The sequence below is a fragment of the Acaromyces ingoldii genome, assembly GCF_003144295.1.
Source record: "Acaromyces ingoldii strain MCA 4198 unplaced genomic scaffold FA10scaffold_5, whole genome shotgun sequence".
In the NCBI taxonomy this organism is placed as follows: domain Eukaryota; kingdom Fungi; phylum Basidiomycota; class Exobasidiomycetes; order Exobasidiales; family Cryptobasidiaceae; genus Acaromyces; species Acaromyces ingoldii.
The window spans coordinates 1,581,438-1,608,221 of NW_020290251.1; the positions used below are offsets into that span (position 1 = coordinate 1,581,438).

Here is a 26,784-nt window from a genome sequence, read left to right on the forward strand (position 1 = left end):
ACCCTCCACCAGAAGGGCCCATCCGCGTTCTGCCCCTGTGCCATCGCCTTTGACAGAGATCAGACAGATAAACGAGCCGCTGCCCGCAAGCCATGCAGACGCCCTTCACGAGCTTGGGCGATGGCGAAGGCGGAGGAGAGGTGCCTCCATGGCAGCCTCAGGGCCGTAGGTTCGAAGGACCCTGGCTGCAACAGCAGCTGGTTCTCTCCGCCAGCATCGGACTCATCTCATTCCTCGTCTTCTCTCTCGTCCGCCGACGGTCGCCCGCCCTCTTTGCCCCTCGCACCAAGCTCAAGGGCTTCACACCACATACAAAGGGCGTCGATGATGGCATATTCAGCTGGATAGGCCCTACGCTGCGCACAGAAGATGTCAAGATCTTGCATATTGTCGGCCTTGACGCCGCCATCATCTTGAGCTTCTTCAAGATGGCCTTTTGGATCTTCTTCTTTCTCACTGTGTGGTCGTGTGCCGTCGTTATGCCCGTCAACTACAGCAACCACGGCTCCATAGACGGCGTCGCACCCTCGGAAGAACCCCGACGACTGCCCGACGATGGTGGTGGCGACAAAGACGGCCACGACGGGCACGGAAAGGGATTCATGAGCTTTGGCCTTCCAACGAATCCCGACGTCCCTTGGTCCTGGTCCTTTCCTACTTCGTCCCCCTACCACATCACCCATCTTGCTACAGTCTATCTCTTCACGGCGATCATCTTGAGGGCTCTCTGGAAGGGATCCCACAAATTCATTCGATCCCGCCAGCTCTACGCTCTCGAGCTTCTTCAGAGCATTCCGGCAAGGACCGTCGAGGTGCGCAATCTGCCTCCTCATTTGCAGCGGGAGCGTGACTTGGCCGAGTATTTCGAGGGATTTGGGCTAAAAGTCGAGAGCACCGCCGTCGTTCGCGAAACCGCAGGCCTCAAGGAGCTCCTTGCCAAACGTACCAATACCCTCTACCAGCTCGAACGCACTTGGTGTCGCTGGCTTGGCAACCCCACCAATGCGACCAACTACGATCCTGAGAGGATAATGCGAGCAGTGGAGCAGAAGCAAGACTACAGTCTGGTCGCTCTTCACCGAGCCGCTGCCGCTGCTCCCTCGTCAGATGTTGAGGCTGAGCCGCTGCTGAGTGGCACGGGGCGCGATCAGGAAGACAACGACGACGAAGACGACGATGGAACGAAGTCGATCCGCGCGCCTCAAGGCCGACAGCGGCCCACCGTACGCCTACAGCCTTGGAACCCATTTTCGACAAAAGTTGATGCTATCCACCTCCTCGAAACCCGCTTCAAGCTCTTGGATCGCGATGTGAAGAGGCTCCGTTCCAAGGGCGCTGTGCCCTCATCCGTTGGTTTTGTTACTTTTGTCGATGCCATGAGCGCGGTGAGTGACACACCAGATTGCTTGCCCAAATAGGACCGCGCTGACGGCCTTCTATGCTTTCAGCAAGTCGCTGCTCAGACTGTCCACTACCCTCTACCCCTTTACTGCGAAACCAATCTGGCCCCGGAGCCACGCGACATCATCTGGAGCAACGTCTCGCTGACACCCAACGAGAGGCGGGTACGTCAAGTCCTGGTCTCGTCTTTCACCTTCGCACTCTTCGTTTTCTACATCCCGCCGCTCGCTTTCATTGCGTCTTTCCTCAGCCCAAGGACGATAAAGAAGTATCTGCCGGCGCTGTACGACCTGCTGAAGAGAGATGACAGGTTGATGGCCATCGCAAGCACCTCGCTTCCATCCATTGTTGTCATCAGCTTCAATGCCGTCCTGCCGCTCATTCTGGAGTGGACTGCCCACCTACAAGGGTTGAAGGCTCGCAGCCTCGTCGAATTCAGCGTCCTTAAACGATACCACATCTTTCTCGTCACATCGGTCATCTTCGTCTTTCTTGTCACGCAGACTGCCCTGACCGTCTTAGCCGACCTTGCCAACAACCCCATGAAGATCATCGACAAGCTCGCAGAGTCTTTGCCTGGCGCTCGCCACTTCAGCCTGTCATATGTTGTCTTTCAGGCGCTGGCCATCTTGCCCCTTCAGCTGCTGCAGCTTCCAGTCGTCATCGGCCGGGCTTTTGGAAGGCTTGTCTGGGCTCGCACTCCGCGAGAGCATGCCGAGCTCAATGCCCCGCCACAGCTTTATGCTGGGAGCGTCTACCCCGCGGCCCTCATTGTCTTCACCCTGTGCATCGTCTACAGCATCGTGTCGCCGCTCATCACCGTCTTCGGCGCCATCTACTTTGGTCTCGCCTACGTAGTCTACAAGCACAAGCTTCTCTTTGTCTTTTACAAGGCCTACGAATCAAGGGGTCAGGCCTGGCCTCTGTCGACAAGCCGATGCATTTGGGCTCTCCTTCTCTTCCAGCTTTTTCAGCTGTCTCTCTTCTCTGTCCGCAAGCAGCTTCTTCTGTCGGCTCTAACTCTGCCGCTTCTCGCCTTTACTGCATGGTTCGGCAGCTTCCTGGACAGTACCTTCAGACCTCTATCCGAATACGTCAACGTCTCGAGCATTGCCGAGGTGGATCGGGGCGCTTCGCTGGACGCCGACAGCAGCACCGCCAAAGACAAAAGCGGAAGAGCAGCAAGGAAAGATAACCCCCTGCTGGTCTTGCGGGACGATAGTACACGATCTCTTGACCCTTCACAAACAATTCTTTCTCGCAAGAGGTATGCAGCCCAAGATGAGACACTCTTTGTGGCACAGAGGGATCGTCACACCAATTACAGGGAACCCCCCATGGGCGGCTACTTTTTCGGCACTCTCAACACTGGCAGGCGAAGATATGGCCATCCAGCTATCACGGGCATGTTGCCCGAGCTTTGGCTACCCATTCCAGTTGACGAAGATGAGGAGAAGGATACAGAATCGCAGCCGCAGCAGCAGCAGCAGCAGCAGCAGCAGCGACGTGTCGCGACGACGTCCTCTGCGCCGATGACGTCGACGACGACAACAGCAACGGCAACAGCTCACTTGTTTGGCGACGAGGCTCAACATCATGAACAGCCTCACGCAAACTCACCATCAAGCCTTGCACCTTCTCCATCAAGTCTAGTACTCAACGGATCTCGTCTTCGCAAGACGTCGAGGCCTAACGAGGCACTCGTTATCTCGTTGAGAAGGCGCAAGTCTTCGATTCTTAAGCGATCCACAGCCTCTTCCTCAATTGGTGACGGCGCTGTGCCGTCGTCATCCTCGTTGGCGCTCCGGGGAAAGACTCTGCCGAAAGGAGGAGCAGGTGCCTGGGACGAAGGGCCCCGAGGAACCCCGCACACGACCTCTCTTGGAGAGGCGCTTGCTGGGAGCGAGGCAAGTGATCCAATTCGAGCGTCGACGTCTACATCGTTTGCCGTCTCAGCTCCGAAGGAAGTAGATCAGCCCGACGCATTGCAGGGAGCGGAAGCAGGGAGTCTCGAGCTTGATGACGAAGAAGAGGAAGAAGAGGACGAAGGAGAAGAGGGAGTTTACATGCATCGCGCAGCTCGGGGTCATTTTCCGGGCTCCTTTCCAGGCGGTCCTTCCTCCCTCCAGGACGATGACGATGACGTGTGACTGTTCATTAACTGAGCACGCTGTACAGACACACATGACAAGCATCATACTTTATCTCTCGCTTGAAGTCTATCATTGTAGAAGTGAGTTACCGGTAAGTGTCCTTCGCTTGCGATTTCTTCACAATGTGAGAGTCCAACTATGCGTGGTGTCTGCAACTTTCCATCAAGGGATCCTTTCCGCCCTCTCAGTGAAGATGACGTGAGCTGGGGGGGCCGGCAGAACAATCATCGACTGCGACGTCACAACGTCAGCAACACCACGATCTTGTTGTAATTTCCCATGTAGCAAAGACTCACGTTGTAGTCGGGCTCTGGTACCTTGCCGCCTGGAAGTCTCCAGTCGAATCGCCTGACAAATTCAGCGATAATAGCGCCCAGCTGGATGTAGGCGAAGCTTTCTCCGATGCAGCGGTGCCTTCCGGCACCAAACGGCAGGTAGGCCGAATTAGATCCAGAGCTGACGGCACCCCACCCGTAGTCGACGGTGTCGTCTCCATCACCCGCTTCAGCTTGAAGTGTGGGACCCTTTTCGCTGAGCCAGCGATGCGGATCAAAGTCATCGTGTTGGGCCCAAATTTTGGGATCGCGTTGGCTGACTCCCGGCGCGGCCATGACGTAATGACCCTCAGGTATCACAAGCGTCTCTCGGTCTCCCTTTCGACTTGAAGAAGCAGATGAAGACATTGTTGCAGGCACGGTGATGGGCGACATGACTTTGCGCATGATGCTGTGGATGGGGGGGTGCAGCCTAAGCGTCTCGCGAACGACGGCGTCGAGTAGAGGCACAGACGACCTCTGTGTGTCGAAATCTTGGGGCATGAAACCGCCTTGGCCATCTCCGTATGCCTTGACTTGCTCCTGGTACAGCTCCTCACTGTGACACGATGATTTCAGCTGCATGTCATCCAAGCATAATCAGACATCACTCACATCAATTCAGGCTTGCTGCCAAGGCGGAGAAGAGCCCAGGAAGACGTAGCGCTGCTGGTGTGCTGGCCAGCCATGAGAATGGCGATCATGATGTGGGCAATCTCGAGGTCTGACAAGCTCCTTCCGTTCTTGTACTTCTGTCCCATCAAAGCAGAGATCATGTCCGGATCCATGTCGTCCCGCGGATGCGTCCTCCTCTTTTCAACGATAGATCGGTAAAAGTCGCTCATCTGCTTCTGCGCCCGATCACGGCGGAGGTTGGCCGGGAGGGGCAGGTAAGGAAAGACAAAATTGATGGGCGTAAAGCCAGCGTCGAGATCGTGGTAGAGATCGGCAAAGCTCTTGTCGAGGCCCTGGCGAACTTCGGGGCCTTGCAAGGTTCGGCTGGCCGTCAAGATGATGAGCTCCGACATGGCGACAAAGATCGGCACAGCGCCCGATTTCCCGGGTTTCCTGCTCTGGAATGCTTCAAAGCGAGCGTCGTGGCTAAGAAATTGCTGTACCTCGTCAACGATGAGGCCGAGATAAACTCGCAGGTTTTCGTTGGACACGCCAGACTTGACCATTCGCTTTTGCTCCATGAAGACGGCATTTGGGACATCGTAGACGACCTCCTTTCCGAACACGGGCGTCACGAGGTGGTGATAGGCCGCCTCAGCCGACACTTGGCTAAGCTTTCCATTAAAGACGAGATTGGAACCCTTGGCGCCCAATGCGACGGTCATCTTGCGACCGAGAAGCACAAAAGTGAAAACATCTCCGTGCTGCAGAAGCCTGGCATTTCAGCTTTGCTCATCAAATTCATCTTCTCCAGAAGCGCAACTCACCTTTGCTCGGTTCGTCTCGAAGAACTTGTAGGGATCCGTACCATATGAGACGGCTGAGCCAAGAATCGGAAACCAGTGGAAGACGAGGGGTGGCGACGAGGGGCTCGCAGGTAAGCAGAGCTGGGCGAGGACATTAAGGGTCACGGATGCAAGCGTCAAGCCTGAAGCCAGAACAAGGAGCTGCAGGGGAAGCGAGAGCTCGCTGACGAACGGCATCGAGTCGAGAAATGAATGCAGAGCCTCCATGGCGAGGTGAGTGGCAGGTAGGTGGTGGTCTGACGAGAGTGAAAAATAGAGTGAAGGAAAAACCTTCCCTTTAGAAAGAGCCAAGGTGTCACCTGAGAGCAATTCTACCGCGCTAGCGCAAATTGAGCAGTTCAAAAAACGGCTGACCGCGGGTAGAAAACGCCTCGCGAAAAGTTACGCATAGGGAGGCCGGAAGATTCGAGCACCACAAGGATGGAAGAACCTTCCCCATGGGACGCTCTGGCTTATGGTGACCCTGCCACCCTGTGAGATCTTCTAAAGAGGTGGGGCTTGTGCATAAGATAAGAGAACCTGAGGTGAGGAATTTGCATAATGTTCTTGATTGGCAGTTGAGTGCGGTCCGAGGTATGTTAGGATTCTATATAATGCTGGAGTGCACTCTTGCAAGTCGCCGATGAACCTGAGTATACCTTGTTCCTGTGCAAGGGAATGCTTGGGCCGTCTGATTAGCTCAAAACACTACGGTGCGCATCTGCCTTCCCTCGGCTGAGGTCGTAGGGAGGTGGGTCAGCAAGTGTCCAATGGTCGCTTCCTACGCCACTTCATATCATTGACGTACCAGTAGTGTTCTTCGAGTAGTATAGATACCGCCTTGACGACCTTCGTATCACTCCGTAGAAGGAGCGAATGATCTGTGAAGAACCCATCACCAATTCTCTTTAGCAAGCCACTCTTATGGGCGGAAAGAGAGGGAGAAGACAAACTTCAGGAGGCGCGACGGCAAGTTCTCAAATATTGAGCAACCTTGCGCATGCTGGAAGACAAGCTAGTCGTATCACTTACTACGTACTGCTGCTAGCTACTCTCTACAGCTAGAGGAATCTCTCGGAGCACGGCTGGCTATAATTGGATCGGCGTGCCCGGCGGTCATCAAGTGGAGGGAATGTTTGAAAATCAGGCCATCAGCCAGAAATGTGCAACCCTCTATTATTGAGAAGGGGGGAAAGCATTTCCTCGACCTCACGACTCGACCATCATCGACAATGTCAGCTCCGCCAGTGGATGTCACAACGCCGCTTTCTGCTGCGCCTCACTCGCTGGCCAGCTTGACGGACGGCGAAGGGCAATTGACTTTGTCAGCCTTCAAAGCGCTTGTGCGCCAAGCTCTCCTTCTTGTTCGGTCGGGGAGGACGTGGCCCAAGTCGAAGACCTTCAACCTCGAACACGACTCCAGGGTCGATGCCACAAAGGGAGCGTCCTCCTGTAGCGGCAGGCTGGCCAAATGCGGCTGGCATGCTCGCAGCAGCCTTCATTCGCCTGATCATTCCCATGGCCTCAAATTTCACGACTTCAGAGAGGGACTGGCAGTCGACCATGCTGTCAAGGAGCAACAATACATTCACGACATAGTCCTCACTGACAGCCTCGGCAAGGTGCAACCGCCTTCTGCACTCGATGGAAATCTGATCAAGGAGAGCCGCATCGAGCTTTTTCACACTGGGTGTAGGTATTCTATCCTTCGTCGTCTAGAGACAGAGGCTGACCTTTCTCGGATTAAGACAATCTTCCGGTCTTGACCGGCAATCGAGACTTTTCGCAGATGTTTCTCACAGTCGAGTTTCAGCCCGTTTCCAAGCCCATGTCAGATGCTCACATCGACGAAATTCTGGCGTCACTCGAAGGAAAAGGAGGTCAGGCATCGGACGAAGCGGCCAAAGCTACAGATAACAATGGGCTGGCGAGCTTTGTCAACATTCAGCTTCCAGTCAAGCTCGACAACTGCCCAGAGGTGCCAAAGGAATACGTGAGGGCCTACTATGCCTCTGTCGAAATGGTGCGCCAGACCGACGATGACGGAGCAGAGTGGTGGTGAGCCTTCTGTGTGGTCTCTGTAGCTCATATCTTGTCCTTGCTGACTTTCTTTACGATCACTGTGCAGGATGGCTGTACAGTCGGACTCCTCCGGCCGGATACCGTTGATGTTCCAAGAGGTGAGCGATCGACCACGTTAGAGGCCGAACCAAACTTTGCTCATGCACCAATTTCCCAATGATAGATGGCCATGCCCTCAAAAGTGGCTCCAGACGTACCCCTCTTCATCGGCTGGGCCAAGAAAGACAAGGAAGACAAAACCAGCTCCAATGCAGTATAGACTCGGGCAATTCCTAGCATTCATGCCATTAAGGCCCATTAGCTCACCTGTCCAGCCATCATATTCCACCCCCCTCCGTTTCTCTCTTGCTGCTTCATCTTTGATCGCCACATGTCTACGATTCGCATTACCTTCATAGCTTTTTCTGTATAGCCACAGCCAACAGCCCACGAGCTTCGGTGCAGAGATATGTGTAGTTAAACTGCCATCGATTGTCTATGCTGCCTGTCTATTTTGCCGATCTAGAGAGGAGGAAGCGCGTCAGCACTGTTTTCAGAAGCATTGAGAGGGCAGAGATAGGTCAGGGACAGAAATTTGTTTGGCTAATGATTGGTCAATCATCATTGATGATAACAGTTTGGGGCGACACTTGGTTCTCATCATGATGTGATGGCCCGTACCCTCAAGACTCACCTGCATACATCGAGGTGAGGAAGAAAGGGAATGGGCGAGGCGGAAGAGCGAAGAAAATCAAGTTGCAAAGTTTCCCGTTCTGGAAACCACGTGACCGACGAGATGCTCGCAGTACTCTACGACGTTCATTTGACATGGGGCTCCAGTTGTCTCGAAGCCCATTCATAAACGACGAAGGTGGCTGCATTAGCAAACGGTGCCTTGGGTCCACGATGATCAGCTGCTAGAGCAAACGTCTGCGTCGCTGGATGCAGAAGAGAGACTCACCCTAACCAGTGTGGGGGCCAGTCCTTTGACGAAGCCTCTCGGTCCAGCGGACCTGTAGATGTCTGATGCGCAGTCGAGGAATCCCTTGTAGCGCCTCTCCGACGGCGAGATGGCGTCTGTCTGCATACGCGACTTGATTACACTGCAAGGGGGTAAGCGTGTTGCAGTAGCAATCTGAAAGGCTGAACCTACTCTAGGGGATAGGCTGATAGCCAGAGCTGTACGGGATACCGTTAGATCAACGTCATCAGATGACTTTAAGAGCTAGGCTGATCCTCACTGCGACCCCGGCGGAGGCTCCAAAGAGCATGGCCATTACACTGGGGAGATCTGCCCTCTGCTTGCCCGTTTCTGCCAAGTGACGCTGCACCAGAAACTCGTACGAAAGGAAATAGACGCCCATGCCTTGCGACTCCCTAAGCATCGTGGGGAGCATCCCACGAAGGAGGCCAGCAGGCCCTGATTGACGGACTATTTGAGAGGCACAGTCCAACGGACCAGCATAGAGGCGAGTCTGTTGTGTCTGAAGCCGGATTCGGATCTGTTCGACAGGGCCTGTGAATCGTTCAAATGTCAGATTTTGTCCTTGTGCGAGATAAAGACAGCACAACCAGCTCTCACCTGCAACGATGCTGTTGGCTAGACCGGCTAATGCACCTGATGCATAGAGCTGCCCTTTGCTCAGATCTGTCCTTGCCACTTTCGCATTCTCAGCATTGAATCTCCTCTTGACAGCCTCTACGACTCCAAATTGAATCGACACACAAACGCCGACACCCAGCAGCGGAGTCAGAGTGCCCTTGTAAAAGCCAAGTAATCCTTCCCTCTTCACAATTTGACTGGCACAATCGCCCAAGCCCTTGTATGTTCCAGGCGCTGCCGTCTGGAGCCTCACTTTGAGTATGTCCAACGGTTGTCCCACCAACACCTGTGCGATGCCCCCGGCCGTGCCCGAGGCAACGTCTTTGGTCGTCCTCGAGATCTTCGTCATGTCGGTATCTATCTTCAGTCAGAGGGATTTTTCGGAGACTTAGTGGACAACACGTGAGCACTAATTCATCATCTTATGGGTACCAGGGTAGCCTAATCTGATTCTGTCTCCACATCCCAAGGCAAAGACAATTCGCTACGAAGAGGAACGCAGCGACGACAAGGACAACGACAACGACAACGACGGAGAGGCAGGGAGCATCATCAAGCGCGATGAGGACAAGGGATACCACACCGCCGCTTGTGAATGCGACACAGACACTGGAGTCGTATTCTCAGGATTTCTGGCAGAGGCAAATGTCCAACGTTGAGGAGCACGCCTCCTCGAGCACCCACTCGAATCCAATGGACGTGTTCAAACCCCAGGCAGGCCAACTTCCCTTGGCGAGGATCAAGAAGGTGATGAAGAACTCTGATGATGAGGTCAAAGTCAGTGCATCCAGCTGCAGATGGCTCTTCTCATTCCGTAGCTGACTCGGGGTTTTGGCTAGATGATTTCGGCGGAGGCACCTATATTGTTTGCGCGCGCATGCGAGAGTGAGTCTCCGGATCAGTACGGCAGTTGACTTTTCTGAGACCGTGGCATCGCATCGCAGTCTTCATCGCCGACCTAACCTGTCGATCGTATCTACATGCGAGTGCTAACAGGAGGCGAACGATTCAACGGTCCGATGTCGTGGCGGCCGTAGGGCTCTCCAATATCTTCGATTTCCTCGTTGATATAGTCCCTCGGCCAGGTGCCAACGCAACCTCAAGCAGTCACGGCAGAAAGGAATCGACAGAGCAGCAGCAACAACCAATGCGTCTCGAAGACGAGTGACGCTAGATCACGTGTATCCGTAGGCGCATCATGTACTGTACAGAAAATGTTGAATAAATAAGTAAAATGTCTTTCGAGGTCTTGGCGACCTGTGCAAGGTGAAGAGGATGTTGCTAAGAAGAGCAGCCCTTGAATCGGTGGTAGCTCAGAAACAGCTCCAGTTCATACCGTCACTTTTCGGCAGGAATTTTCGCACTAGCCAACATTGCTGTCTTCAAGGTGCCACAGCCGAGGTCGGCGAAGGACATAAGCCAGTGGCCCTCGACTATGAATTCTACGAGGCGCCTCGATCCGGCGGATCGCACAGCGCCAATACGGACGCAGTAGTGCTATGCCATGGACTCTTGTGAATCTTGATAGCCCGACTTCGGAAGAAATCGACAAGCTGACGGAGACGCAACTCTTTGCAGTGGTTCAAAGCAGAATTGGAGATCATTGGGTAAAGCGATCTCGCAAAAAACGGGCGTCAAGGTGTATGCCCTGGTGAGTCAGATTGTGCGGGGGTGCAAGCACGGACAGTATGGTTAACGTTGATGCACAGGACCTTCGCAACCATGGAACATCGCCACACGTCGACAGCATGAGCTACTTGGGCATGGCAACAGATTTAGGGAAGTTCTTCAAAGACCACAGTATCCGCAATGCAACCCTCATTGGTCATTCAATGGGCGGAAAAGCCGTGCAGAGTTTCGCTCTCTCTCCTACATTGCCACAAGACGCCCTCTCACATCTCGTCAGCGTCGACATGTCGCCTGCACGAGGGCCGCTGAGCAACGAGTTCGCTGTAAGTGCTCTCCTGCACAACTTCCACCTCTCTTAACATCGCTTTCCACAGCAATATATCGAGGGCATGATTGAGATTGAGGAAGCAAAGTGCACGTCCCGTCACCAGGCAGACGAGATTCTTCAGAGATATGAGCAGGTAAGCACCGCATTGACCTTTTGTTGATGCGCAAATGTTTGTTCTTAATATGTTACGCCCCAGGAACTCGGCATTCGTCAATTCCTCCTCACCAACCTTGTGCGTGCTCCTGGGGCAAATTATTGGACATTTCGAATTCCGGTCAAACTCATCAAAAGGCACTTGGACGAGATCGGTGACTTTCCATACGACTCCGAAGCCATACATGGGACGAGACCGGTCCGCACTTGGTCAGGGCGGGCTTTGTTCGTTAAAGGCGCAAAGAGCAAGTGAGTAGTCTTGTATCGCGGGCAACCAGAGCAAGGCAACCAGAGCAAGCCAATTTAAACTGTCTTGGGTTTCTCGTTCAGGTACATAAACCGCAAAAACCGGCCATTGTGCGATGCCTTCTTCCGTAATGCTCGCCACGTCGAGCTAGACACGGGTCATTGGGTGCAGGCTGAAGACCCAAAGTCGTTTATCAAAGAGCTTGTGAACTTCATAGAGACCAGTCCGTCTTGAGAAATCCAATGACACAGGCGCTGTCGTAATAGAGACAAGCGGCGGTTCACTCTAGTCTTTGCGGAGAGAACCAGACCAGACCCTGTCGTAGACCCTGTCGTCCACCCCCCCAATCAGCGGAGACGACAGGCACTTGTGAACTTAGAACATTTTTGCATATAAGATCAATGATCAATGCCCTTGCTGGAGTCAGAAAACCAAACGTGAACTCTCACTTTTGAATTGCAAGAAAAATTTGACATCTGATTTAGTACAGAAATCTCGAAGCGTTGCGCCTTTTTTTCGAGAACGTGAAAAAAAGGGGAGAAAAGTATTGCTCGGAGTTCCATCTAGTCATGATGAATGATGAATGATGAATGGAATCCTCTGCCAGGACGTTCTCGAAACACAAATGATGGCCGGAAGTAGCTTTCTCACACGGTACAGTAACAGTCAAGGGTGAGAATCGTAGAGCTTGAGTGGCAGCAGCTTCGGTGTGTGGTCCTAAATGGCTGCGCAATGGATTCTGATGAGCCTTTTGCAACATACTGTATCACCGAGCTCTGTACACTTCCTGCGCCAGGTCCTTCAAATTTTCCTTTGTCACCGTGGATTCTGTGTCTTTGAACAATGTCGTGGTCTTTGCTTCGCTCAACTTCTTCGCTATCCAGTCTTAGCACTCGAAGGTGGACAAAACTGTACTGTACTGTACTGTATAATAGGATTGTAAGGGCCCGGTGGCAGAAGCCAGATTTCGATGTGTTGTTTGCGACGGGTTGGGGAACTGAACAGACTCGTTCTTCAGAGATGTCGATTGGCTTTCATTGTGTACAGTACTGTACATAAGAAGGCTTCAGCAGTGGAAAGGACCTACCTACCTCGCATTTTTGTGCTGAAGTGAGCTTAGCTCCCCGAACAAAAAATAATGAAAAATTAAAAATTAAAAAGTTAGGGTGCCAAAGTACCGGTAAACGTCCCAAGTAGCGCAGGTGCTCTGATCGGCTGGAAGTCCGGTGCTCGTCGGTGACGTCTCCGAAGATGGTTCTAAACTATATTAAAGCCCTTCATATCCAAGACCGAATGAGCCACAACCATGACTTCTTCTCATCAAGAAAAACATGTCGACGCTCTTTTCGCCCTGCTTGAAGGCCAAGGCAGTGGGAGTGACTACATCGGCGAGTCCATCTCCCAGCTAGAGCATTTTCTGCAGGTGAGGCGCATGCTCTCGTGTCTTAGAGAAATCAAGTTGACCAGTGCCCAACCCGTACTAGGCTGCTCATTTTGCGAAAGAGGACGGCGCGGATGAAGAGACCATCGTCGCAGCGCTTTTTCATGATGTGGGACAAATTCTCCCAGAGTCGACAGCTGGCCGCCTCCTCGATCCGGAGTCAGGCAAGAGCGTGGGGAGGCAGGGGCATGACGCCATCGGGGAAGCATACCTGAGGAAAGAAGGGTGGCCAGACCGGCTTTGTAGCTTGGTCGGCGCCCATGTCGAAGCCAAACGGTGTGTTTTCATTTTCGTCATGCGTTAGAGTCGCCCAAGTCTCACCTCTATTGTAGATATCTCACAGCGTGTGAGCCCGGCTATCTCGCTGGCCTCTCTTCGGCATCGCAGACTTCACTGAGGCTGCAAGGTGGTCCTTTTACTAGACAAGAGGTACAAGCATTTCAGTCGACCGACTCTTGGAGGGAGAAGGTATCTCTGCGTCTCTACGACGATCGGGCCAAGGTCGTTGGGCTTCAGACAGAGCCGCTGGAGGCATATCGAGACATGGCACTGAGAGTGCTCAGGCACAATTGCATACCGGAGCGCATATATTGAGCGATAAATTGATGACTATTCCAGGGAAGGACCTGTCCGACTGTCGCTTCTCCTCGTACAACTACGCCTCTGCATCTTGTGCTTTGAGCTTCTTGTGCCCCTTGACAGTAGTCGTGGTCATCATGATGGCGGCCGTAAGAGCCCCTGTGGCCGCAAATCTGTGATGGAATTGTGAATGCCGAATGTCTGTGATCAGTGCTGAGAGCACTCACGACTTTCCATAATCCTCGCTGGTCCGAGAAGATTTCCCCGTGTAAGCTTCGAGTTAGTCAATTGGCCGTAGACCTGCACTCACATGCCCTGGAGCGGAGAAGAAATGTGTTCAGTTGCAGTACCTGTTTTGTCTCATAGATAAGTCTCTTACCCCCAATATCGCCCTCAGGCTTTTATTTTGCCTAAGATTACGCCTCTTGCCAACCTCTGTCAATACAGGTTTAAGACCGTCTTCTTGTGGCACTGTGCAAGCTCACTATAAGGACATCTGAGATGATTTGATCTTTCGAATTATCGCTGTCGTAGATCGCGGAGCTGTGTCTTGCGGCTCGCTTCTCGAACCTCCTGTGACTGTGAGGTAGGGATGGTCCATCATCACTATCGCTTTCGGAATCACTGTCAGCAGAGCACAGTGCTGAAGTCGGGCTTTCATGATGATGGTGACCGTGACGAAGAGCGAAATCGTCAGGTCGCCTCTCGTCAAGGCAACTGTGCTCCTTCTGGCGACCTGAAGCTGTAGAGCCTCTCTCATTCTGGCGTGGTCTCTCCTTCGCAGCAGCTTTTGCGCCACTTTTGGTTTTGTCGCCATATTTTTGTGCGTCGTTCATTTTGATGGCGTTAGAAGTGACACTGAGGGCTGCACTTCCAAGAGCTAGAGTAGCAGACCATGCACCAGCTATGAGATGTCGATCGATCTCTTTGCTCGCGCGTCGCATCAGACCAGAGCTGTCATTGTCGCCTTCACTTTCGAGAGTTCGCTGGTGACCATCGTCGTTTGCTTCGATGGAACGACGTTCGACGATAATGAATTGACATGGAATCGCATCGGCGCGTGGAATGCGTGCCAGAAGAATTGCAAGGAATAGAAAGGTCGTGAGGAGTTTACGGCCACAAGGCATCGTGCTCAGAAGCAGAGCCGGACGAGAATTCTTCGACCGGGCGAAAAGATGCAATGCGATGTCGAAAGGAAGTGACGAGAAATCGAAGCCCCTGTTCTTGGTGTCCGGCACCAAGAGTCAAGAGTGCAAAGCTGAAGGAAGGAAGAAGATAGCGAGAAGCTTGGTAGGAGAACTGGCGAGCAAGTGAGGTCAGCAGGCAAGGGCGCCCCGTAATGCCATGTCGGCGTTCCTGCCACGCGACACACGTTGGGCGCTTGCTGAGCTTGGGCGCAGGGCGGTGAGGGCAGTGATGCGAGACTGTGTTTCCAGTACAGCCCTTGAATAATGTACTGTACTGTACGTTCGACAAGCGTCTCACGACTCGCTGCGCCATCAGCCCTATTAGATGAATGTATGCTCTCTTCACCGTGCCCCAACAGGTTTGGAAGAGAGCTAAGAGTCTCAGCGTCTCTCTTGCGCAGGCAAAGGGCAGTACCTCCGATGACTGAGGAAGGTCGTACATTTCAAGTAAAGACAGCAAAATTTGAAAAAGATCGAGATACTACTACGGTACGGTACAAATACACGTTCTGGCGAGCTTCTTCATTCGTCGAGAGGTGGCGGAGGCCCCGTTGGTTGCAGCATTTTCTATCACCAGAATTAAGTTAGCAATCTAGACTAGAGGACCAAGAGACGAAACATCTCACCTCGCACAGCTCGAACTTGACCCGAGCTTTGCACTCGCCGTCGGCCAAGGCCAGGTACGAATGGAGTGGTGGATGTCCAATGATGGATGCACTGGTGTCTCGAAATTGATGCGTGATCCACTCGCTGCAGATGGGGCAGGGCATCAGTGGGCCAAGATTCCGTCAAGAGCCGCAAGGACCGGGAGAAACACTTACTGCTTCGTGATGTCCGGGTTGATCGTCCCCTGGTACCGGGAGTGCAGGTGTTCGAGCTGCGACGACATGACGATGGAGTTTGGTTAGAAAAATTTGGCGTTTGATTTCTTACTCAGGCTAAGTTTGTACTGTACAGTACAGTACTGTACAGTAGTAGTAGTAAAGTCGCTTCAAGGAACAGCGACAGGCCACGCGTTGGGCGTGCAATTTCAAACATTTACGCTAAGAATTCTTCCAAGATCAATTCTAAGCCAGGCTACAGAACGAGCGAGATTTGCCTAGTGATGGAAGAGGCGCAGCTGGGTGCGGACATAGACCATGCCGTGTCGGTTGGCAACGTCCAGACAGTCCTGATCGCGGGCAGAGCCACCCGGTGCCGCCAAGAAGCCTGCTCCGTGTCTGGCGGCTTCCTCGACATTGTCGCCAAAGGGGAAGAATGCGTCAGAAGCACAGACGACGTCCCTGAGGGTGGCCCGATGAGCAGCTCTCTCTTCCGCCGAGAGCGCCGGAGGAACCTGCTCAAAGTTGGCCTCCCACTCCTTGCGCTCGACCGAGTCGCGCATTGCCGGGCCTTCGAGGGTGCCCTCGACGAAGAGATCGATGGCATTGCTCTTCTCGGGCCTCTTCACGCCCTTCTTGAAGGGCAGCGACAAAGTGCGTGGGTGCTGGCGCAGCCACCAGTTGTCGACTTTCGAGCCAGCCAGCCGCGTGCAATGGATTCGAGACTGCTGCCCGGCTCCGAGACCCACAATTTGGCCGTTCAGCGCATAGGACACGGAGTTGGATTGGGTATACTTGAGCGCGAGGGTGGCCACAACCATGTCGAGGAGGTTTTGCTCCGTGATGGTTTTCTTCTCGCTCACAACGTCGGCGAAGAGGGATTTATCAATCTTGACGTCATTCCGACGCTGCTCGAGTGTGATGCCGTAAACCTGGCGAGACTCAACGGCGGCGGGGACGAAGCTGGCGTCCATCTTGAGCACACAGTACTTGCCGCCCTTTTTCTTCTGGAGCACCTCGAGTGCCTCGGGCTCATAGTCGGGCGCGATGATGCCATCAGAGACTTCACGTCCGATAATGCGGGCTGTTTGGTAGTCGCACTTGTGCGACAGAGCAATGATGTCGCCAAACGACGACATGCGGTCCGCGCCTCGAGCACGAGCATAAGCCGTGGCCAAGGGGGTGAGTTCGCCGAGATCATCAACGAAGAAGGCGCGAGCTTCTGTAGTCGTCAGGGGCACGCCAACAGCGGCGCCGGCAGGGGACACGTGCTTGAAAGAAGCAGCGGCAGGTAGGCCCGTTGCTTCAGCCATCTCCTTGACGAGGGCATAGGCATTGAGGCTGTCGAGCAGGTTGATGTAGCCCGGCGACCCCGCGAGGGCTGCATAAGAGAAATGAAATGAGCACAGGCCCTGCATAGACTTGTCTGGCGCTGCACACACCCTTTACTGGCATCTCGCCCTCGGTTACGTATGCCTGCGCTGGCTTCTGGTGCGGATTGGCCCCGTACCGCAGCGGCATCTGCTGGACAAGCCTGGACGCCGGGCTGGCCGTCGATGCGTATTGCTTCCTGAAGTAGTTGCTAATCGCATTATCGTAATGAGCCGTGTGGGTGAAGGCCTGGAAAGCGTGGTCGCATGAGCAGGGATGAATGTCGGTGACAAGGGTGCGCAGCGGTCAAGGTACTCACCTTGAGCGCAAGAAGGTTGCGGTTGTTCTGAGCTTCCTGCCCGCCCTTTTCAAAATTTGACAAGAAAGTGCCATAGTCATTGGGATCTGAAAGGACCCAGACCCGCTCATGGTTCTTTGCGGCTGCCCTCAGAAGCGTCACACCGCCAATGTCGACCTCCTCGACTGCTTGAGCAACGCTCGGGGCGGGCGACTTGGCAACCGTATCTTCAAAGGGGTAGAGGTTGCATACAACGATGGAAATGGGCTCAATCTTGTGAGCGTCGAGGTCCTTGACATCGGACTCCTTCGTAAGTTGTGCCAGAATACCTCCGTGGACGGCCGGGTGCAGTGTCTTGACCCGTCCTCCGAGCATCTCTGGGGCCTTGGTCATGTCGCTTACATCGCCGATCTCCATGCCGGCTTCGCGCACCATTTTTGCTGTTCCGCCCGAACCAAGGAGCCGGACGCCCTTGGAGGCGAGTCCCCTTGCCAGGTCCAACAAACCAGTCTTGTCGTAAACTGAGAGGATCGCCGTGGGCTTTGCTGATGCCGCCATGATGAAAGACCTATTTTAGATGGTTCGTGAGAAGAAGGACTGTCTCGCCTGCTCGGGAGAATACAAAGGTAAAAATAAAAGAAAGCAAGCCGAGGCCACGTGAAAAACCTGCCCATCAATCGGTATCATCGACATGTGAGACAGGTCCAAGTAGGCGACATAAACGATTGCATTGTGACCAGGAAGAGCATGTACAAACATGATGGATGTCGGAGAGCCAGGTGACCGACATGAGCTACCGAACCCGAGCCCTAGCATGGAGCCTCGGAGAACCAAAAGAAAAAACTCGTCAGCCAAAGAGCCCTCCTGCAGATTTTCTTCTTGGATACAGTCCGTTGAGTCAGCTCCCATCAACCTTTCCAGGTCCATGTCTCTCTGCTAGAGAGAGGGGCTGCTCATGAGGTGAGACCGTCCTTTTTACTCTGTTAAATTGAAGGAAAAGAAGAGGAGACATCGTGCGGATCTCGAGGAGAAAAAAGAGCTCCTTGCTGCATGTGCACGTGAACTTCAAGGTCAGGTGACTGAGCAGCCTTCAAAGTCCAGCCTCTCTCCACTTGGGGGGTTCGAGAGTCGAAACAACGAGCGGTAGCTGTCGCCTGAGCTTAGCAGCGGCAACGACGACGACGGCGACGGTGACATGGCTGATGAGGAAGCAGCCGCACTGCGAGCTCAGATTGCCGCCCTCTCTGGAGCTATTGATCAACGACGATCCGGGCCATCGAACTATGGAGCAGAGGGAGTGCGCGGCCGTGAAAGGGGAAGGGGAAGAGGAGGAAGAGGGAGGGGAGCGCCCACGCCAAGCCGAAATCGAACGCTGGTCCTGTCTACTGAACCTGGCTTTTCTTCCTTGTCTCGGTTCTCTCCCAGTTCCACGCTTGCGCCCTCGGAGACATCCGCCGACGGCCATTCTGGCGGCTGGGTGAAGCGAAAGACGACGCACAATATGAGTCTGGTCAGCTCTTCTACCTTCGAAAAGACCGAGCCTGCTCGTCTGGCAGCACTGGAGGCCACTCGAAAAGCCGGGAAAGCACAGGCTTCGCCATTTAAAGAAGGTGCAGGCGGCGAAATGAATGGCAGCGACAGAGGCAAGAAAGGCGACCTCAAGCCTAGTCAGAAGCCAAAGCCAAAGCCAAAGCCGGCGATAAGGAGAGGCGACAACATGGGAGAGGTCATTATCGATGGCGTCACTTTCGAATTCGATGAGACTGGAACAAAGCTGGTGAAGAAAGCTGCGCGTCCCCGCTCGCCTTCACCTGTGCCATCGCACATGGCGCCCTCCAATTCCGACGTTGCAAAGGCCGACGACCGACAACCAAGTACACCTCTGAAAACGTCGGTAAACGGTCAGGCTTTCGTGAGGACGAAGAGAGGAAATCTCATCAGCGTCGAACTGCTTGCAAAACGAAAGGAAGAGAAGCAGACAGCCCAAAAGCTGAAGAGGTTGGACTCAATAGGTAGGCAGCTTGCGAGCGTCCAGCGTGCAAGGTGAGTCTAGAGAACGAAGCAATGATGAAGAACTGCTCAAAATTCCTCTGCTGTTGATTAGAAATGGTAGTAGGACTTCCAATCCGACGATGGGAGCTCGTTGGAGCTCCAAAGCGACCAAGAGGGGACTTTGTGCCTTCTTCAACAAGACAGGTGAGCCTATCGTCGGCTCTTGATCAATCCTTCATATGCACACTTTTTCTTCTTTGTGCTCGTTTACAGGGCAATGCAAACGAGGGTTATCATGCCCCTACACCCACGACGCCGCCAAAATCGCCATTTGCCCTGGCGTTCTGAGATCTTCGGGCTGCACGCAGGCACCAGGGTCATGCCTGCTTTCCCACGACATCCGTCCCGAACGGGTTCCCCATTGCGTCCATTATCTCAGAATCGCAACATGTCGAAACGGCGAAACCTGTCCCTACACGCACCCGAGTCCGACCTCGCGCCAATCGATCAACGTGCGCGCCGACAATATCTGCCCAGAGTTCACCAAGGTGGGCTGGTGTGATGGTGGGAGAGAGTGCAAGAAGCGACATACGTGGGACTGCCCAGCCTTTGTCAGATCCGGCCAGTGCCAAACAAAGGGCTGCAGGCTGCTGCATGTGATTCGCGCTGAGAGCTTAGGAAACGGCAAAAAGGGACGACAAGACGAGGAGGAAGGACTGCAGGATGCCGATCTATTCGTCAGGGACGATAGCGCATTTGTTCGTGCCGACGACGATGGGCATGGGGAGGATCAGGAGGAGGAGGAGGAGGAGGAAGAGGAGGAAGGTGATACTGAAGATGCTGAGGCGAAAGAAGAGGAGGAGGGGGAGGAGGAAGAAAAAGAGAAGGAGGATGCGGCTGGAGAGGAAAATTCAACACGAGGTAAAGATAGCGAGGCATCGACGAAGAGAAAGAGGCAGGATGAACAAATTGACTTCAGCTCGACGAGGCAAAAGCGCAAGACGGCAAAAGATTTCATCGGCCAGCAGGATTTTATTTCTTTCACCGAAGCTGATGACGATGGTGATGACGACGGTGATATTGACTGCAGCATCAAAGAGGAGGGACCGGATGGTTCCGTTCACTCTGATTCAGACGATGGAGCTGGAGGAGACATGTGAACGTTTGTAATTTTCACTGGCCGCGCCACTCTTGCAATCATGATCATTAATTAGGCCGCGAAGATGACAACTGGAGAATGCAATGGCGAAATCGAGATCGTGGAGAAGCGAGCAAAGACGAGGGTCGCAGAGCCCAAGGGATGGGGAAGGGGTATCGCAGTCTAGGCGCCGTCGAAGATGCGGTGTACGGAGTCGACGCTGGTATCTCATCTAATTGGTCATAGTCGCTTTCCCGTCTTCGTGTACCCCATTGGCGGTCGCACCTGCACTACTGTTGGCCGTCATTGTGGGGACAACTTGATCTTCGCTCGGTTTTTCCCTCTGCTCAGCGGCAAGCTTCTTTTTGCGAAGATCGACGACCGTAGAGCGGACGGCCCAGTCGGCCATGGCCCGTGGCATGAGCTGCATGGCCAGGTAGCCCATCGAATGGGCCATCCAAGGGACCATGATAGGTGGAGGCCTTACACCAAAGAGGCCACCACTGAGCTTGGAGATCGTCGTCCGGATAAAATCGTGCGAGGTGGGCATGTTGGCCGTCGGCGGGCCTTCGTTCATGCCGCTCACCACCTGTCCCGGCACCAGCGTGGTCACGTCGACCTGGTTGCCCTCGCAGCGCATCTCATTGTACAACGACCGGGAGAAGATGAGATTGTATGCCTTTGAGCCAGAGTAGGCCGAGAGGCTGTTGAGGAGTGAGTGCGTTGTGTGAGCAAGCGTGGTCATTGAACAGCAAGGGAAAGATTTGAGAACAAGAAGAGACCAGGTTCAAGCAGTCAACACTCACTAAGGCGAAGGAGCCCAGGCACCCATGCTGGTGACATTGACGATGAGGCTCGGTTGATTACGCTTAAGCGTCGGTAGCACTCGTTGGGTGAGGATGGTGGGGAAGACGTCGTTGATAGCAATCTGCTGAAGCAGATCCTCGGTGGGCGCCTCCTCGAATAGGGGAAATGCCTTGGAAGTGACACCAATATTGTTGATGAGAACCGTGATCCTGGCTTCTTTGCCCGGAGAGGGGGAGGAAGAGGAAGAAGAAGAAGAAGAAGACTGAGACAGCGCAGGCAGAAGTGCTTCAAGCTCGCCCAAGTTGGGTGGGAGCGCACCAGCATCGGCAATGGCTGTCTTAACGTCGACTGTGGCGTGCTTGGCTAAGATTGCCGCCCGAACAGCATCGAGCTTGGCCTGGCTACGGCCATGGATAATGAGATTAAAACCCAAGGCGGCAAGCTGATGGGCCCATTCCTCTCCCATCCCCAGCGTCGCGCCCGTCACGAGAGCATAGCTCCCTTCGCCGTGCTGATATCTCTTGAGGGGATTCGACGGCATGGTATGTTGTTAGCTCTGGTCGAGGGTGCGCAAGATGGTGGGGAGAAGGAAACCCGAAGCGATGACTTTATCCTCCTGTCGTCAACTCCCGGCGGTCGTCTCGCTCAATGAGCTGATGTTGTTAGCGTCCCGTCAGGCCACCCAAAACTAAAAAAAAGAGATAAAAACACCGAAACCCGAACATGGAGAAATCAGTCGATTTTCGTGGCCGGTCCAGCTTCTATCATTATTAGTAGTCGAAGTAGGCAGCTCAGCTCCCCCGCCCACTTCTCGAAAATTACCCCTCAATTACTAGCTGCAGAAGCCGCTTGGAGGTAGCCTATTTGCACGAGGGGACTTCCAAGATTGAATTCAGGCCTCGCGATGCAAAAAGCTACGCCAGCTCCTAGAGATGCGTCCAACGTCTGCCAGAGATATGAGATTGAAGCATCGATGATCGGAGCCTGAAAGGAGAGTCAGGTACCACGAAGACAGTCCACTTGTATGCTCATTATTGCATACTGTCCCAGCTGTCCGCGACGCAAATGAGCCGCGCAGTGCCTCTGAAGGATTGATTGGCAAGCCACTCGCGATTGGGATGACGTTCATTACCTGGAAGTCGAGACACGTGGCATTAAAGCGGAGATCGAAGGAAATCTTAGCGCTCTCGTTGCCCCGCTCCAAGGGCACACATAAAGCAGAAAGGTGACACGGCCTGCTCTGCACAACCACTTCCTCCTGCCATTCTGTTGCAGCCGCCATCGAGCACTCACTCGCAATCCTCCGTCCACCAGGAACCAGGAAAGGGTCATCGGGAGACAACGCCTGCTCCTCCGTCCGCGTTGCAAGGCGGACGAGATCACGTGACACCCTCCGAGAAGGGCGCCCCGCTTTCGCTCGACCTCTTTCGCGAGATCCAAGACGTCGGCTCATCCGCTCGCGCTCCAGAGGCATCGCCCTCCTCTTTCCTGCATTCGCTCTTCTTAAAGGGTGGCCTGTGGGGGGCTTGAGAACCGTGAGGACCGCGAACGCTTTCTAGGCCGATCCGCACTGCTATCAGCCACGCGAGCCATGGCATCGTCCTCGACGCCCTCGTCGTCCTCCGCGGCGGCAGCCTTTGAGCTGCCTGCCATGCCCGGTCCATACGAAGGTGAGTACATCAGGACCCCGGCAAGGGGATCTGGGAAGGGACAAGGAGGGGATGGGGCGGCAGGCGGACCCAGAGACTGGAAGCTGATCTATCGCCTGTCCCGTACATAGACTTTGACTTCACACTGGACCTTCCCGAGAATATCACTTCGTCCGATCTCAACCTCATCGCTTCGCCCGGTTTCGGCGACTTGTTCGGCGGTGGACTGTCGTCAGGGTCGCATGCGCCCATTGGCTCCTCATCCTCGTCGTCATCAATGATGTTTTCGCCTAGCCTTCCGTCCAGCAGCATGTCCTGGTCGAACTCGAGCCAGACGACACCCAGGCAAAGCTCGACGATGGATCGTGGCGATGCTCTCGGGCTCGGTCTTTCGGGAAGTCAGCTCACTGCCGTTCCCTCCGAGTCGTCTGGGCAACCGATGTCTGGGCCACCGCCTCCTCCCTTTTCGCCCCCGGCGGGTGGCTCTCTCTTCTCATTCGACGACATAATGGCACAGCCTCAGATACAGCATCGCGAACCACCAGAAAAGCAATTTCAAACACATTCACAGCCACACCAGCACCACTCTCAGCCCAATCACTACCCTCAACACCAAGACCTCGGTTCATTGTTCAATGCTAACGAGTCAAATTTTCTCACGTCGTTTTTGTCCAGCTTCGATGGCTTCGACTTCAACCCAACGTTGCCAGCAGACATGCCCTCTTTTGCCAACGCTCTGGAAAAGGGGGCAGCGTCGCTAACGTCGGCTGAGACAGCCATGGCGAGGCACCGAAGACGAAATGGGCCGCCATCGAACAGCGCTGCCAGCCCGACAAAGAGCACAGGGAGCGGTGCGACACCCACGGCAGGTGCCGCATTTGGACAGGCTCTCGAGGGCTTGAGCGACGACGACGAGGGTGCAGACGATGTCTTGTCGGCCAGTCGGCGAAAGAGGGGAAACAATGCTGCTTCCGCCATGGATGTCTTTCCGCACCTCCGTCAGCAACAGCAGCACCAGCAGCAACAGCTCCAGCAGCATCCTCAACATTACCATCATCAGCATCACTTCGACAATGGTATTTATGGCATATATCCTGGTTCGGCCAATAATAATCAGGGTTTCGATGTCTCCCTGGCGACCATCGGAAATGGCAAGAAGATGAAGACAGAACACGGCGTCTCATCGACACTCTCTTCACCCGACACGATTTCGCAACACCATCGGCGTCCTTCGTCCAACCCCATCAGCCAAGCCTCACCCCAGCACTCTTCATCTGCTGCGACGGCAGCAGCAGCAGCAGCGGCCGCGGCAGCGGCAAAGAAGGATCTGTTGAGCGAAGGCGAGAAGCGACAGAACCACATCCTTTCAGAACAACGTCGGAGAAACCACATTCGAGAAGCATTCAAGGAGCTCGTCGATCTTCTCGAAGCCGGTCGAGAATTTGGTGCTCGGGGCTTGGGCCTGAGCAGTGGTGCGGGGACCGGCATCGAAGATGAAGGCTTGGATGATCGCAGCGATTACGAAAGCACATTGGAGGACGAGGAAGCCAGCGCAGCCAGCAAGAGAAGGAAGGCAAAGGCGAAGAGGGCGACGGCAGCAGCAGCTGCTGCGCAGGCCCAAGCGTCGGCTATCTCGACGCAGGTGGGCTCTAGTGCTGCCGCCGCCGCAAGAGGGTCAGCGTCGACGAGGGGAAGGGGAAAGGGAAGAGGGAGAGGAGGCTCGGCTGGTGGTGGCGCAGGAAGCAAAAGCGCCGTCTTATTTCAAGCCGTAGACCTCCTGGTGTGGCTACAGGGCAAGAACGAGCACCTGGAGAGGCATGTCAGCCTCTTGGAGCAGGCGGCTGCAAACGCAGGGACGGCCCAAGATGGAAGGACGACACCTTTGATACAATAGATTGTAGACGCCCAATGTAGTGTAAAACAGCCTCATTCCCTCTAATTCAGCAATTAGCAACCAGAGGAAGCCGACAAGGCCAAAGCCTCTGCCTCGAAGCTTCTCCACTGCTTGAATCTCTCTTCATCGTACCCGAGTCTCTTGGTTGTCACCCGGTCTGGAGTGGCGACGACAACGAAGTGGTGTTCGCCGTCTGACCTCTTGCTCCGTAAAGCATTGACAAAGTCGTCAAAGGCAACGTCACCACCGTCCCGGTTCCGAGCATGAGCCCAGGCCGCCTTGTACGCTGCACCTACACTGCAAGCGTTTGCCTCTCTGCCACTGCCAGATGTGGAAGGCTTGACAATCTCGCATCCCATAACGTTGGCCAAGACGCTCAGCAGCGTCAGATTCTTGGATGCGCCGCCGGATGCATACACTCGCTTCAGCCTCGCACCGCCCTCCGACTCCTCTTGTCCAGAGGTATCGGACGAAGAGAGAATGGAGGAGGAACGGACGCGGAAGCTAGAGAATTGCGATTCCAGCATCGCCAGAGCATTTGCCGATTCATTCGTGAATTCGTCGACGAGACTTTGCGAGATCGGGGAAGATGTCGTCGACTCGAACTTGTATGTTCCTCTCGCATTTGCGGGCTGCAAAGGGCGAGGTGGAGCGGGCAGAAAGGAAAAAAAAGGAGAGAGAGGTAGAGAGGAATGAAAAGTAATTGCGTGAGGATGTAGGTGAGATGGGAGTGCTGCAAGCGAAAGACAATGTATTGTACGCACGATGATTTCGGGCTTCAGCCACCAGAAGCCTGTCCTTGTAACGTCGCCTTTCCGGGAACATTGGGCGATGATGGACTGATTGAATTCGTCCCAAGACGACTGGTAGTGCCTGTCTCGAACATATTCGCGGGCCAAGGAGCCATCTGAAGCGGCACAAGTAAGCTACCCCTCTTCGACCTCTATCGTGCTGCAGACACGTACTCTTGTAGACGAGCATGTTGAAGTATCTCCTCTCTCTCCCAGGCGACTGAGCAGGATGGGTAAATGCATGGTATTCCCCATGGGGGCAATACTGGTTTGTAGACACCAAGAGAGTGTCGGAGGTGCCCAGGGAGACGAGCGCCTCTGCTTGATTCAGGGTGAAGCTGAGGAACGTGGCTGGGTTGTCGCCCGTGGCTGAGCAGACGATGCAACTCTGATCGAAGCCGTAGCGGAGCTGGAGCCAGCGACTGATCTTTCCAACGGGCCTTGCCGCATCCAGCTCGACGAATCCCAACTTGGATTCGAGTTCGGCAGGCTGACCGGCCGAGATGATGCTGAGGGCATCCTGGCTCCACTGCTGCGATGGAATGTCCCACATGTTCATGCCACAAGCATCCGATTCATCCACGGGCTTGACCTCTCCATCGAGGCAGAGGAGCGTCGTGACGAAGGAGCTCACGAGGCTGATCCGACTCGTCTCCTCGTATGCCCGTGGATTGAGCCTGCGGAAGCGCATGATCTGAGGTCCCGTGAATCTGGCATGGGCCTTGGACCCGGTGGCATGGATCAATCCCTGTGCGCCGCCTGGAAACTGCGCTTCCAAGGCTTCGCATTCAGCGAGGGTGCTGCTGTCTTGCCAGCTGGGAACCGTTTGCCTCGAGAATGCAGTGGCAGTAATCTGCTCCGAGAGCTTCTTGCTGGGATCGTTTGCCGACGCCAAAGCCTGGATGGCGCTGCGAGACCAATAGACGGAGGCATGCTGCTGGCCAGCAGCGCTTATCGAAACGATTCGGTGGACTGGCCAGCTGGCTTGCTTGATGCGGTCAAAGAGGACGTCGAATGCCTCAACGAGCATGGCCACTGGCGAGTGCACTTGACCATCTGCTGCTTCCGAAGGTAAGGTGCCACCCCTGGTGTGGTAGTGAGGCAGGTCCGAATCAAAGCGAACCTCGACCTCATCGACTACGACGAGAAGCGAATCAACGAGCGAAGCCTTGAGCGCCTGTGTTGAGGCATCGAGGCCAAGAAAGAGCGATTCGTCGTTACCGCCAGTCATGGTGTCTCTTCCTGTCTCATCTGTCTCTCCTGTCTGATTGTTGCCCTCTTTAACAAATCATGGTCCGCTGGTCCTCTACAGTCAGGAAGTGGGCCGTCTGAGGAAAGGAGAGATTGCCGGATTTTATCGAAAAGGGGGGACCCACGGACCTAACCCCCACGCCGATTTCTTCTGGCAGCAGCTCGGAATTCGGTGGGCGCTGGATGGAGTCGTCTATGGCAGGGGGGAGGGGTCGC

The 26,784-nt window shown here is 54.5% G+C and overlaps 15 protein-coding genes across 15 annotated transcripts; 7 read left to right on the forward strand and 8 right to left on the reverse strand.

The window, feature by feature from the left end:
* Window positions 1-39: 39 nt before the first annotated feature.
* Window positions 40-3,747, forward strand: FA10DRAFT_268820 (DUF221-domain-containing protein). Its single transcript, XM_025522491.1, has 2 exons — window positions 40-1,385; window positions 1,449-3,747. The coding sequence occupies exons 1-2, from the start codon at window positions 93-95 to the stop codon at window positions 3,549-3,551; spliced, it is 3,396 nt and encodes a 1,131-aa protein (XP_025375854.1). The 5' UTR covers window positions 40-92; the 3' UTR covers window positions 3,552-3,747.
* Window positions 3,378-5,836, reverse strand: FA10DRAFT_268821 (cytochrome P450). The gene is made up of 4 exons (XM_025522492.1): window positions 5,311-5,836; window positions 4,484-5,247; window positions 3,851-4,427; window positions 3,378-3,785 (listed from the first exon to the last, which is right to left on the reverse strand). The coding sequence occupies exons 1-4, from the start codon at window positions 5,524-5,526 to the stop codon at window positions 3,717-3,719; spliced, it is 1,626 nt and encodes a 541-aa protein (XP_025375855.1). The 5' UTR covers window positions 5,527-5,836; the 3' UTR covers window positions 3,378-3,716.
* Window positions 5,837-6,548: 712 nt separating this feature from the next.
* On the forward strand, window positions 6,549-7,937 carry FA10DRAFT_268822 (hypothetical protein). The gene is made up of 4 exons (XM_025522493.1): window positions 6,549-7,020; window positions 7,077-7,386; window positions 7,457-7,508; window positions 7,574-7,937. Exons 1-4 carry the CDS (start codon window positions 6,561-6,563, stop codon window positions 7,667-7,669), a joined length of 918 nt encoding a protein of 305 aa, XP_025375856.1. The 5' UTR covers window positions 6,549-6,560; the 3' UTR covers window positions 7,670-7,937.
* A 271-nt stretch (window positions 7,938-8,208) lies between these two features.
* FA10DRAFT_272925 (putative YMC1-protein of the mitochondrial carrier family) lies at window positions 8,209-9,341 on the reverse strand (the record flags this gene model as incomplete). Its single annotated transcript, XM_025523145.1, has 5 exons — window positions 8,209-8,283; window positions 8,351-8,492; window positions 8,543-8,568; window positions 8,631-8,905; window positions 8,972-9,341. 5 exons carry the CDS (start codon window positions 9,339-9,341, stop codon window positions 8,209-8,211), a joined length of 888 nt encoding a protein of 295 aa, XP_025375857.1.
* A 124-nt stretch (window positions 9,342-9,465) lies between these two features.
* Window positions 9,466-10,231, forward strand: FA10DRAFT_268823 (histone-fold-containing protein). The gene is made up of 3 exons (XM_025522494.1): window positions 9,466-9,769; window positions 9,832-9,877; window positions 9,937-10,231. Exons 1-3 carry the CDS (start codon window positions 9,554-9,556, stop codon window positions 10,158-10,160), a joined length of 486 nt encoding a protein of 161 aa, XP_025375858.1. The 5' UTR covers window positions 9,466-9,553; the 3' UTR covers window positions 10,161-10,231.
* A 31-nt stretch (window positions 10,232-10,262) lies between these two features.
* Window positions 10,263-11,753, forward strand: FA10DRAFT_244308 (alpha/beta-hydrolase). Its single transcript, XM_025519340.1, has 6 exons — window positions 10,263-10,506; window positions 10,571-10,643; window positions 10,702-10,944; window positions 10,996-11,082; window positions 11,146-11,351; window positions 11,433-11,753. Exons 1-6 carry the CDS (start codon window positions 10,268-10,270, stop codon window positions 11,581-11,583), a joined length of 999 nt encoding a protein of 332 aa, XP_025375859.1. The 5' UTR covers window positions 10,263-10,267; the 3' UTR covers window positions 11,584-11,753.
* Window positions 11,754-12,621: 868 nt separating this feature from the next.
* On the forward strand, window positions 12,622-13,578 carry FA10DRAFT_244311 (hypothetical protein). Its single transcript, XM_025519341.1, has 3 exons — window positions 12,622-12,772; window positions 12,834-13,066; window positions 13,123-13,578. Exons 1-3 carry the CDS (start codon window positions 12,656-12,658, stop codon window positions 13,382-13,384), a joined length of 612 nt encoding a protein of 203 aa, XP_025375860.1. The 5' UTR covers window positions 12,622-12,655; the 3' UTR covers window positions 13,385-13,578.
* On the reverse strand, window positions 13,095-14,829 carry FA10DRAFT_170301 (hypothetical protein). The gene is made up of 5 exons (XM_025518213.1): window positions 13,855-14,829; window positions 13,749-13,793; window positions 13,680-13,684; window positions 13,597-13,614; window positions 13,095-13,542 (listed from the first exon to the last, which is right to left on the reverse strand). Exons 1-5 carry the CDS (start codon window positions 14,494-14,496, stop codon window positions 13,446-13,448), a joined length of 807 nt encoding a protein of 268 aa, XP_025375861.1. The 5' UTR covers window positions 14,497-14,829; the 3' UTR covers window positions 13,095-13,445.
* A 249-nt stretch (window positions 14,830-15,078) lies between these two features.
* FA10DRAFT_288193 (splicing factor 3B subunit 5/RDS3 complex subunit 10) lies at window positions 15,079-15,445 on the reverse strand (the record flags this gene model as incomplete). The annotated part of the gene is made up of 3 exons (XM_025524187.1): window positions 15,079-15,123; window positions 15,183-15,306; window positions 15,378-15,445. 3 exons carry the CDS (start codon window positions 15,443-15,445, stop codon window positions 15,079-15,081), a joined length of 237 nt encoding a protein of 78 aa, XP_025375862.1.
* A 27-nt stretch (window positions 15,446-15,472) lies between these two features.
* Window positions 15,473-17,633, reverse strand: FA10DRAFT_244316 (putative ADE17-5-aminoimidazole-4-carboxamide ribotide transformylase). The gene is made up of 3 exons (XM_025519342.1): window positions 17,068-17,633; window positions 16,820-16,997; window positions 15,473-16,758 (listed from the first exon to the last, which is right to left on the reverse strand). The coding sequence occupies exons 1-3, from the start codon at window positions 17,602-17,604 to the stop codon at window positions 15,656-15,658; spliced, it is 1,818 nt and encodes a 605-aa protein (XP_025375863.1). The 5' UTR covers window positions 17,605-17,633; the 3' UTR covers window positions 15,473-15,655.
* A 608-nt stretch (window positions 17,634-18,241) lies between these two features.
* On the forward strand, window positions 18,242-20,198 carry FA10DRAFT_272934 (hypothetical protein; the record flags this gene model as incomplete). The annotated part of the gene is made up of 4 exons (XM_025523147.1): window positions 18,242-18,656; window positions 18,771-19,058; window positions 19,312-19,796; window positions 19,827-20,198. 4 exons carry the CDS (start codon window positions 18,242-18,244, stop codon window positions 20,196-20,198), a joined length of 1,560 nt encoding a protein of 519 aa, XP_025375864.1.
* A 210-nt stretch (window positions 20,199-20,408) lies between these two features.
* Window positions 20,409-21,524, reverse strand: FA10DRAFT_233525 (NAD(P)-binding protein; the record flags this gene model as incomplete). Its single annotated transcript, XM_025518954.1, has 3 exons — window positions 20,409-20,880; window positions 20,983-21,192; window positions 21,247-21,524. 3 exons carry the CDS (start codon window positions 21,522-21,524, stop codon window positions 20,409-20,411), a joined length of 960 nt encoding a protein of 319 aa, XP_025375865.1.
* A 215-nt stretch (window positions 21,525-21,739) lies between these two features.
* On the reverse strand, window positions 21,740-22,319 carry FA10DRAFT_268832 (hypothetical protein). The gene is made up of 2 exons (XM_025522495.1): window positions 22,298-22,319; window positions 21,740-22,208 (listed from the first exon to the last, which is right to left on the reverse strand). Exons 1-2 carry the CDS (start codon window positions 22,313-22,315, stop codon window positions 21,876-21,878), a joined length of 351 nt encoding a protein of 116 aa, XP_025375866.1. The 5' UTR covers window positions 22,316-22,319; the 3' UTR covers window positions 21,740-21,875.
* Window positions 22,194-24,623, forward strand: FA10DRAFT_268834 (hypothetical protein). The gene is made up of 2 exons (XM_025522496.1): window positions 22,194-22,653; window positions 22,764-24,623. Exons 1-2 carry the CDS (start codon window positions 22,635-22,637, stop codon window positions 24,524-24,526), a joined length of 1,782 nt encoding a protein of 593 aa, XP_025375867.1. The 5' UTR covers window positions 22,194-22,634; the 3' UTR covers window positions 24,527-24,623.
* On the reverse strand, window positions 24,511-26,760 carry FA10DRAFT_268835 (actin-like ATPase domain-containing protein). Its single transcript, XM_025522497.1, has 3 exons — window positions 25,492-26,760; window positions 25,291-25,433; window positions 24,511-25,158 (listed from the first exon to the last, which is right to left on the reverse strand). Exons 1-3 carry the CDS (start codon window positions 26,546-26,548, stop codon window positions 24,580-24,582), a joined length of 1,779 nt encoding a protein of 592 aa, XP_025375868.1. The 5' UTR covers window positions 26,549-26,760; the 3' UTR covers window positions 24,511-24,579.
* Between the last annotated feature and the right edge of the window lie 24 nt (window positions 26,761-26,784).

What these genes read in the sequence shown, in the direction of transcription:
- FA10DRAFT_170301 (XM_025518213.1), bottom strand. Translation starts at nt 14,496, where the DNA reads ATGCCTTGTGGCCGTAAACTCCTCACGACCTTTCTATTCCTTGCAATT. An exon ending in TCATCTCAGATGTCCTTATA is followed by an intron (nt 13,794 to 13,854) that starts GTGAGCTTGCAC and finishes GAGGTTGGCAAG; the next exon opens with AGGCGTAATCTTAGGCAAAA.
- FA10DRAFT_268822 (XM_025522493.1), top strand. Translation starts at nt 6,561, where the DNA reads ATGTCAGCTCCGCCAGTGGATGTCACAACGCCGCTTTCTGCTGCGCCT. An exon ending in CGAGCTTTTTCACACTGGGT is followed by an intron (nt 7,021 to 7,076) that starts GTAGGTATTCTA and finishes TCTCGGATTAAG; the next exon opens with ACAATCTTCCGGTCTTGACC. An exon ending in TACCGTTGATGTTCCAAGAG is followed by an intron (nt 7,509 to 7,573) that starts GTGAGCGATCGA and finishes TCCCAATGATAG; the next exon opens with ATGGCCATGCCCTCAAAAGT.
- FA10DRAFT_244316 (XM_025519342.1), bottom strand. Translation starts at nt 17,604, where the DNA reads ATGGCGGCATCAGCAAAGCCCACGGCGATCCTCTCAGTTTACGACAAG. An exon ending in GCAACCTTCTTGCGCTCAAG is followed by an intron (nt 16,998 to 17,067) that starts GTGAGTACCTTG and finishes CACGCTTTCCAG; the next exon opens with GCCTTCACCCACACGGCTCA. An exon ending in GGGCGAGATGCCAGTAAAGG is followed by an intron (nt 16,759 to 16,819) that starts GTGTGTGCAGCG and finishes TCTCTTATGCAG; the next exon opens with CCCTCGCGGGGTCGCCGGGC.
- FA10DRAFT_268820 (XM_025522491.1), top strand. Translation starts at nt 93, where the DNA reads ATGCAGACGCCCTTCACGAGCTTGGGCGATGGCGAAGGCGGAGGAGAG. An exon ending in TTGTCGATGCCATGAGCGCG is followed by an intron (nt 1,386 to 1,448) that starts GTGAGTGACACA and finishes CTATGCTTTCAG; the next exon opens with CAAGTCGCTGCTCAGACTGT.
- FA10DRAFT_268821 (XM_025522492.1), bottom strand. Translation starts at nt 5,526, where the DNA reads ATGCCGTTCGTCAGCGAGCTCTCGCTTCCCCTGCAGCTCCTTGTTCTG. An exon ending in TCGAGACGAACCGAGCAAAG is followed by an intron (nt 5,248 to 5,310) that starts GTGAGTTGCGCT and finishes AGGCTTCTGCAG; the next exon opens with CACGGAGATGTTTTCACTTT. An exon ending in TACCAGAGCCCGACTACAAC is followed by an intron (nt 3,786 to 3,850) that starts GTGAGTCTTTGC and finishes GTGACGTCGCAG; the next exon opens with TCGATGATTGTTCTGCCGGC.
- FA10DRAFT_244308 (XM_025519340.1), top strand. Translation starts at nt 10,268, where the DNA reads ATGTTGCTAAGAAGAGCAGCCCTTGAATCGGTGGTAGCTCAGAAACAG. An exon ending in CGCTGAGCAACGAGTTCGCT is followed by an intron (nt 10,945 to 10,995) that starts GTAAGTGCTCTC and finishes CGCTTTCCACAG; the next exon opens with CAATATATCGAGGGCATGAT. An exon ending in TTCTTCAGAGATATGAGCAG is followed by an intron (nt 11,083 to 11,145) that starts GTAAGCACCGCA and finishes GTTACGCCCCAG; the next exon opens with GAACTCGGCATTCGTCAATT.
- FA10DRAFT_268823 (XM_025522494.1), top strand. Translation starts at nt 9,554, where the DNA reads ATGAGGACAAGGGATACCACACCGCCGCTTGTGAATGCGACACAGACA. An exon ending in ACTCTGATGATGAGGTCAAA is followed by an intron (nt 9,770 to 9,831) that starts GTCAGTGCATCC and finishes GGTTTTGGCTAG; the next exon opens with ATGATTTCGGCGGAGGCACC. An exon ending in GTTTGCGCGCGCATGCGAGA is followed by an intron (nt 9,878 to 9,936) that starts GTGAGTCTCCGG and finishes ATCGCATCGCAG; the next exon opens with TCTTCATCGCCGACCTAACC.
- FA10DRAFT_268835 (XM_025522497.1), bottom strand. Translation starts at nt 26,548, where the DNA reads ATGACTGGCGGTAACGACGAATCGCTCTTTCTTGGCCTCGATGCCTCA. An exon ending in CAACATGCTCGTCTACAAGA is followed by an intron (nt 25,434 to 25,491) that starts GTACGTGTCTGC and finishes GTGCCGCTTCAG; the next exon opens with ATGGCTCCTTGGCCCGCGAA. An exon ending in GGCTGAAGCCCGAAATCATC is followed by an intron (nt 25,159 to 25,290) that starts GTGCGTACAATA and finishes CGCCCTTTGCAG; the next exon opens with CCCGCAAATGCGAGAGGAAC.
- FA10DRAFT_244311 (XM_025519341.1), top strand. Translation starts at nt 12,656, where the DNA reads ATGACTTCTTCTCATCAAGAAAAACATGTCGACGCTCTTTTCGCCCTG. An exon ending in AGCTAGAGCATTTTCTGCAG is followed by an intron (nt 12,773 to 12,833) that starts GTGAGGCGCATG and finishes AACCCGTACTAG; the next exon opens with GCTGCTCATTTTGCGAAAGA. An exon ending in GCCCATGTCGAAGCCAAACG is followed by an intron (nt 13,067 to 13,122) that starts GTGTGTTTTCAT and finishes CCTCTATTGTAG; the next exon opens with ATATCTCACAGCGTGTGAGC.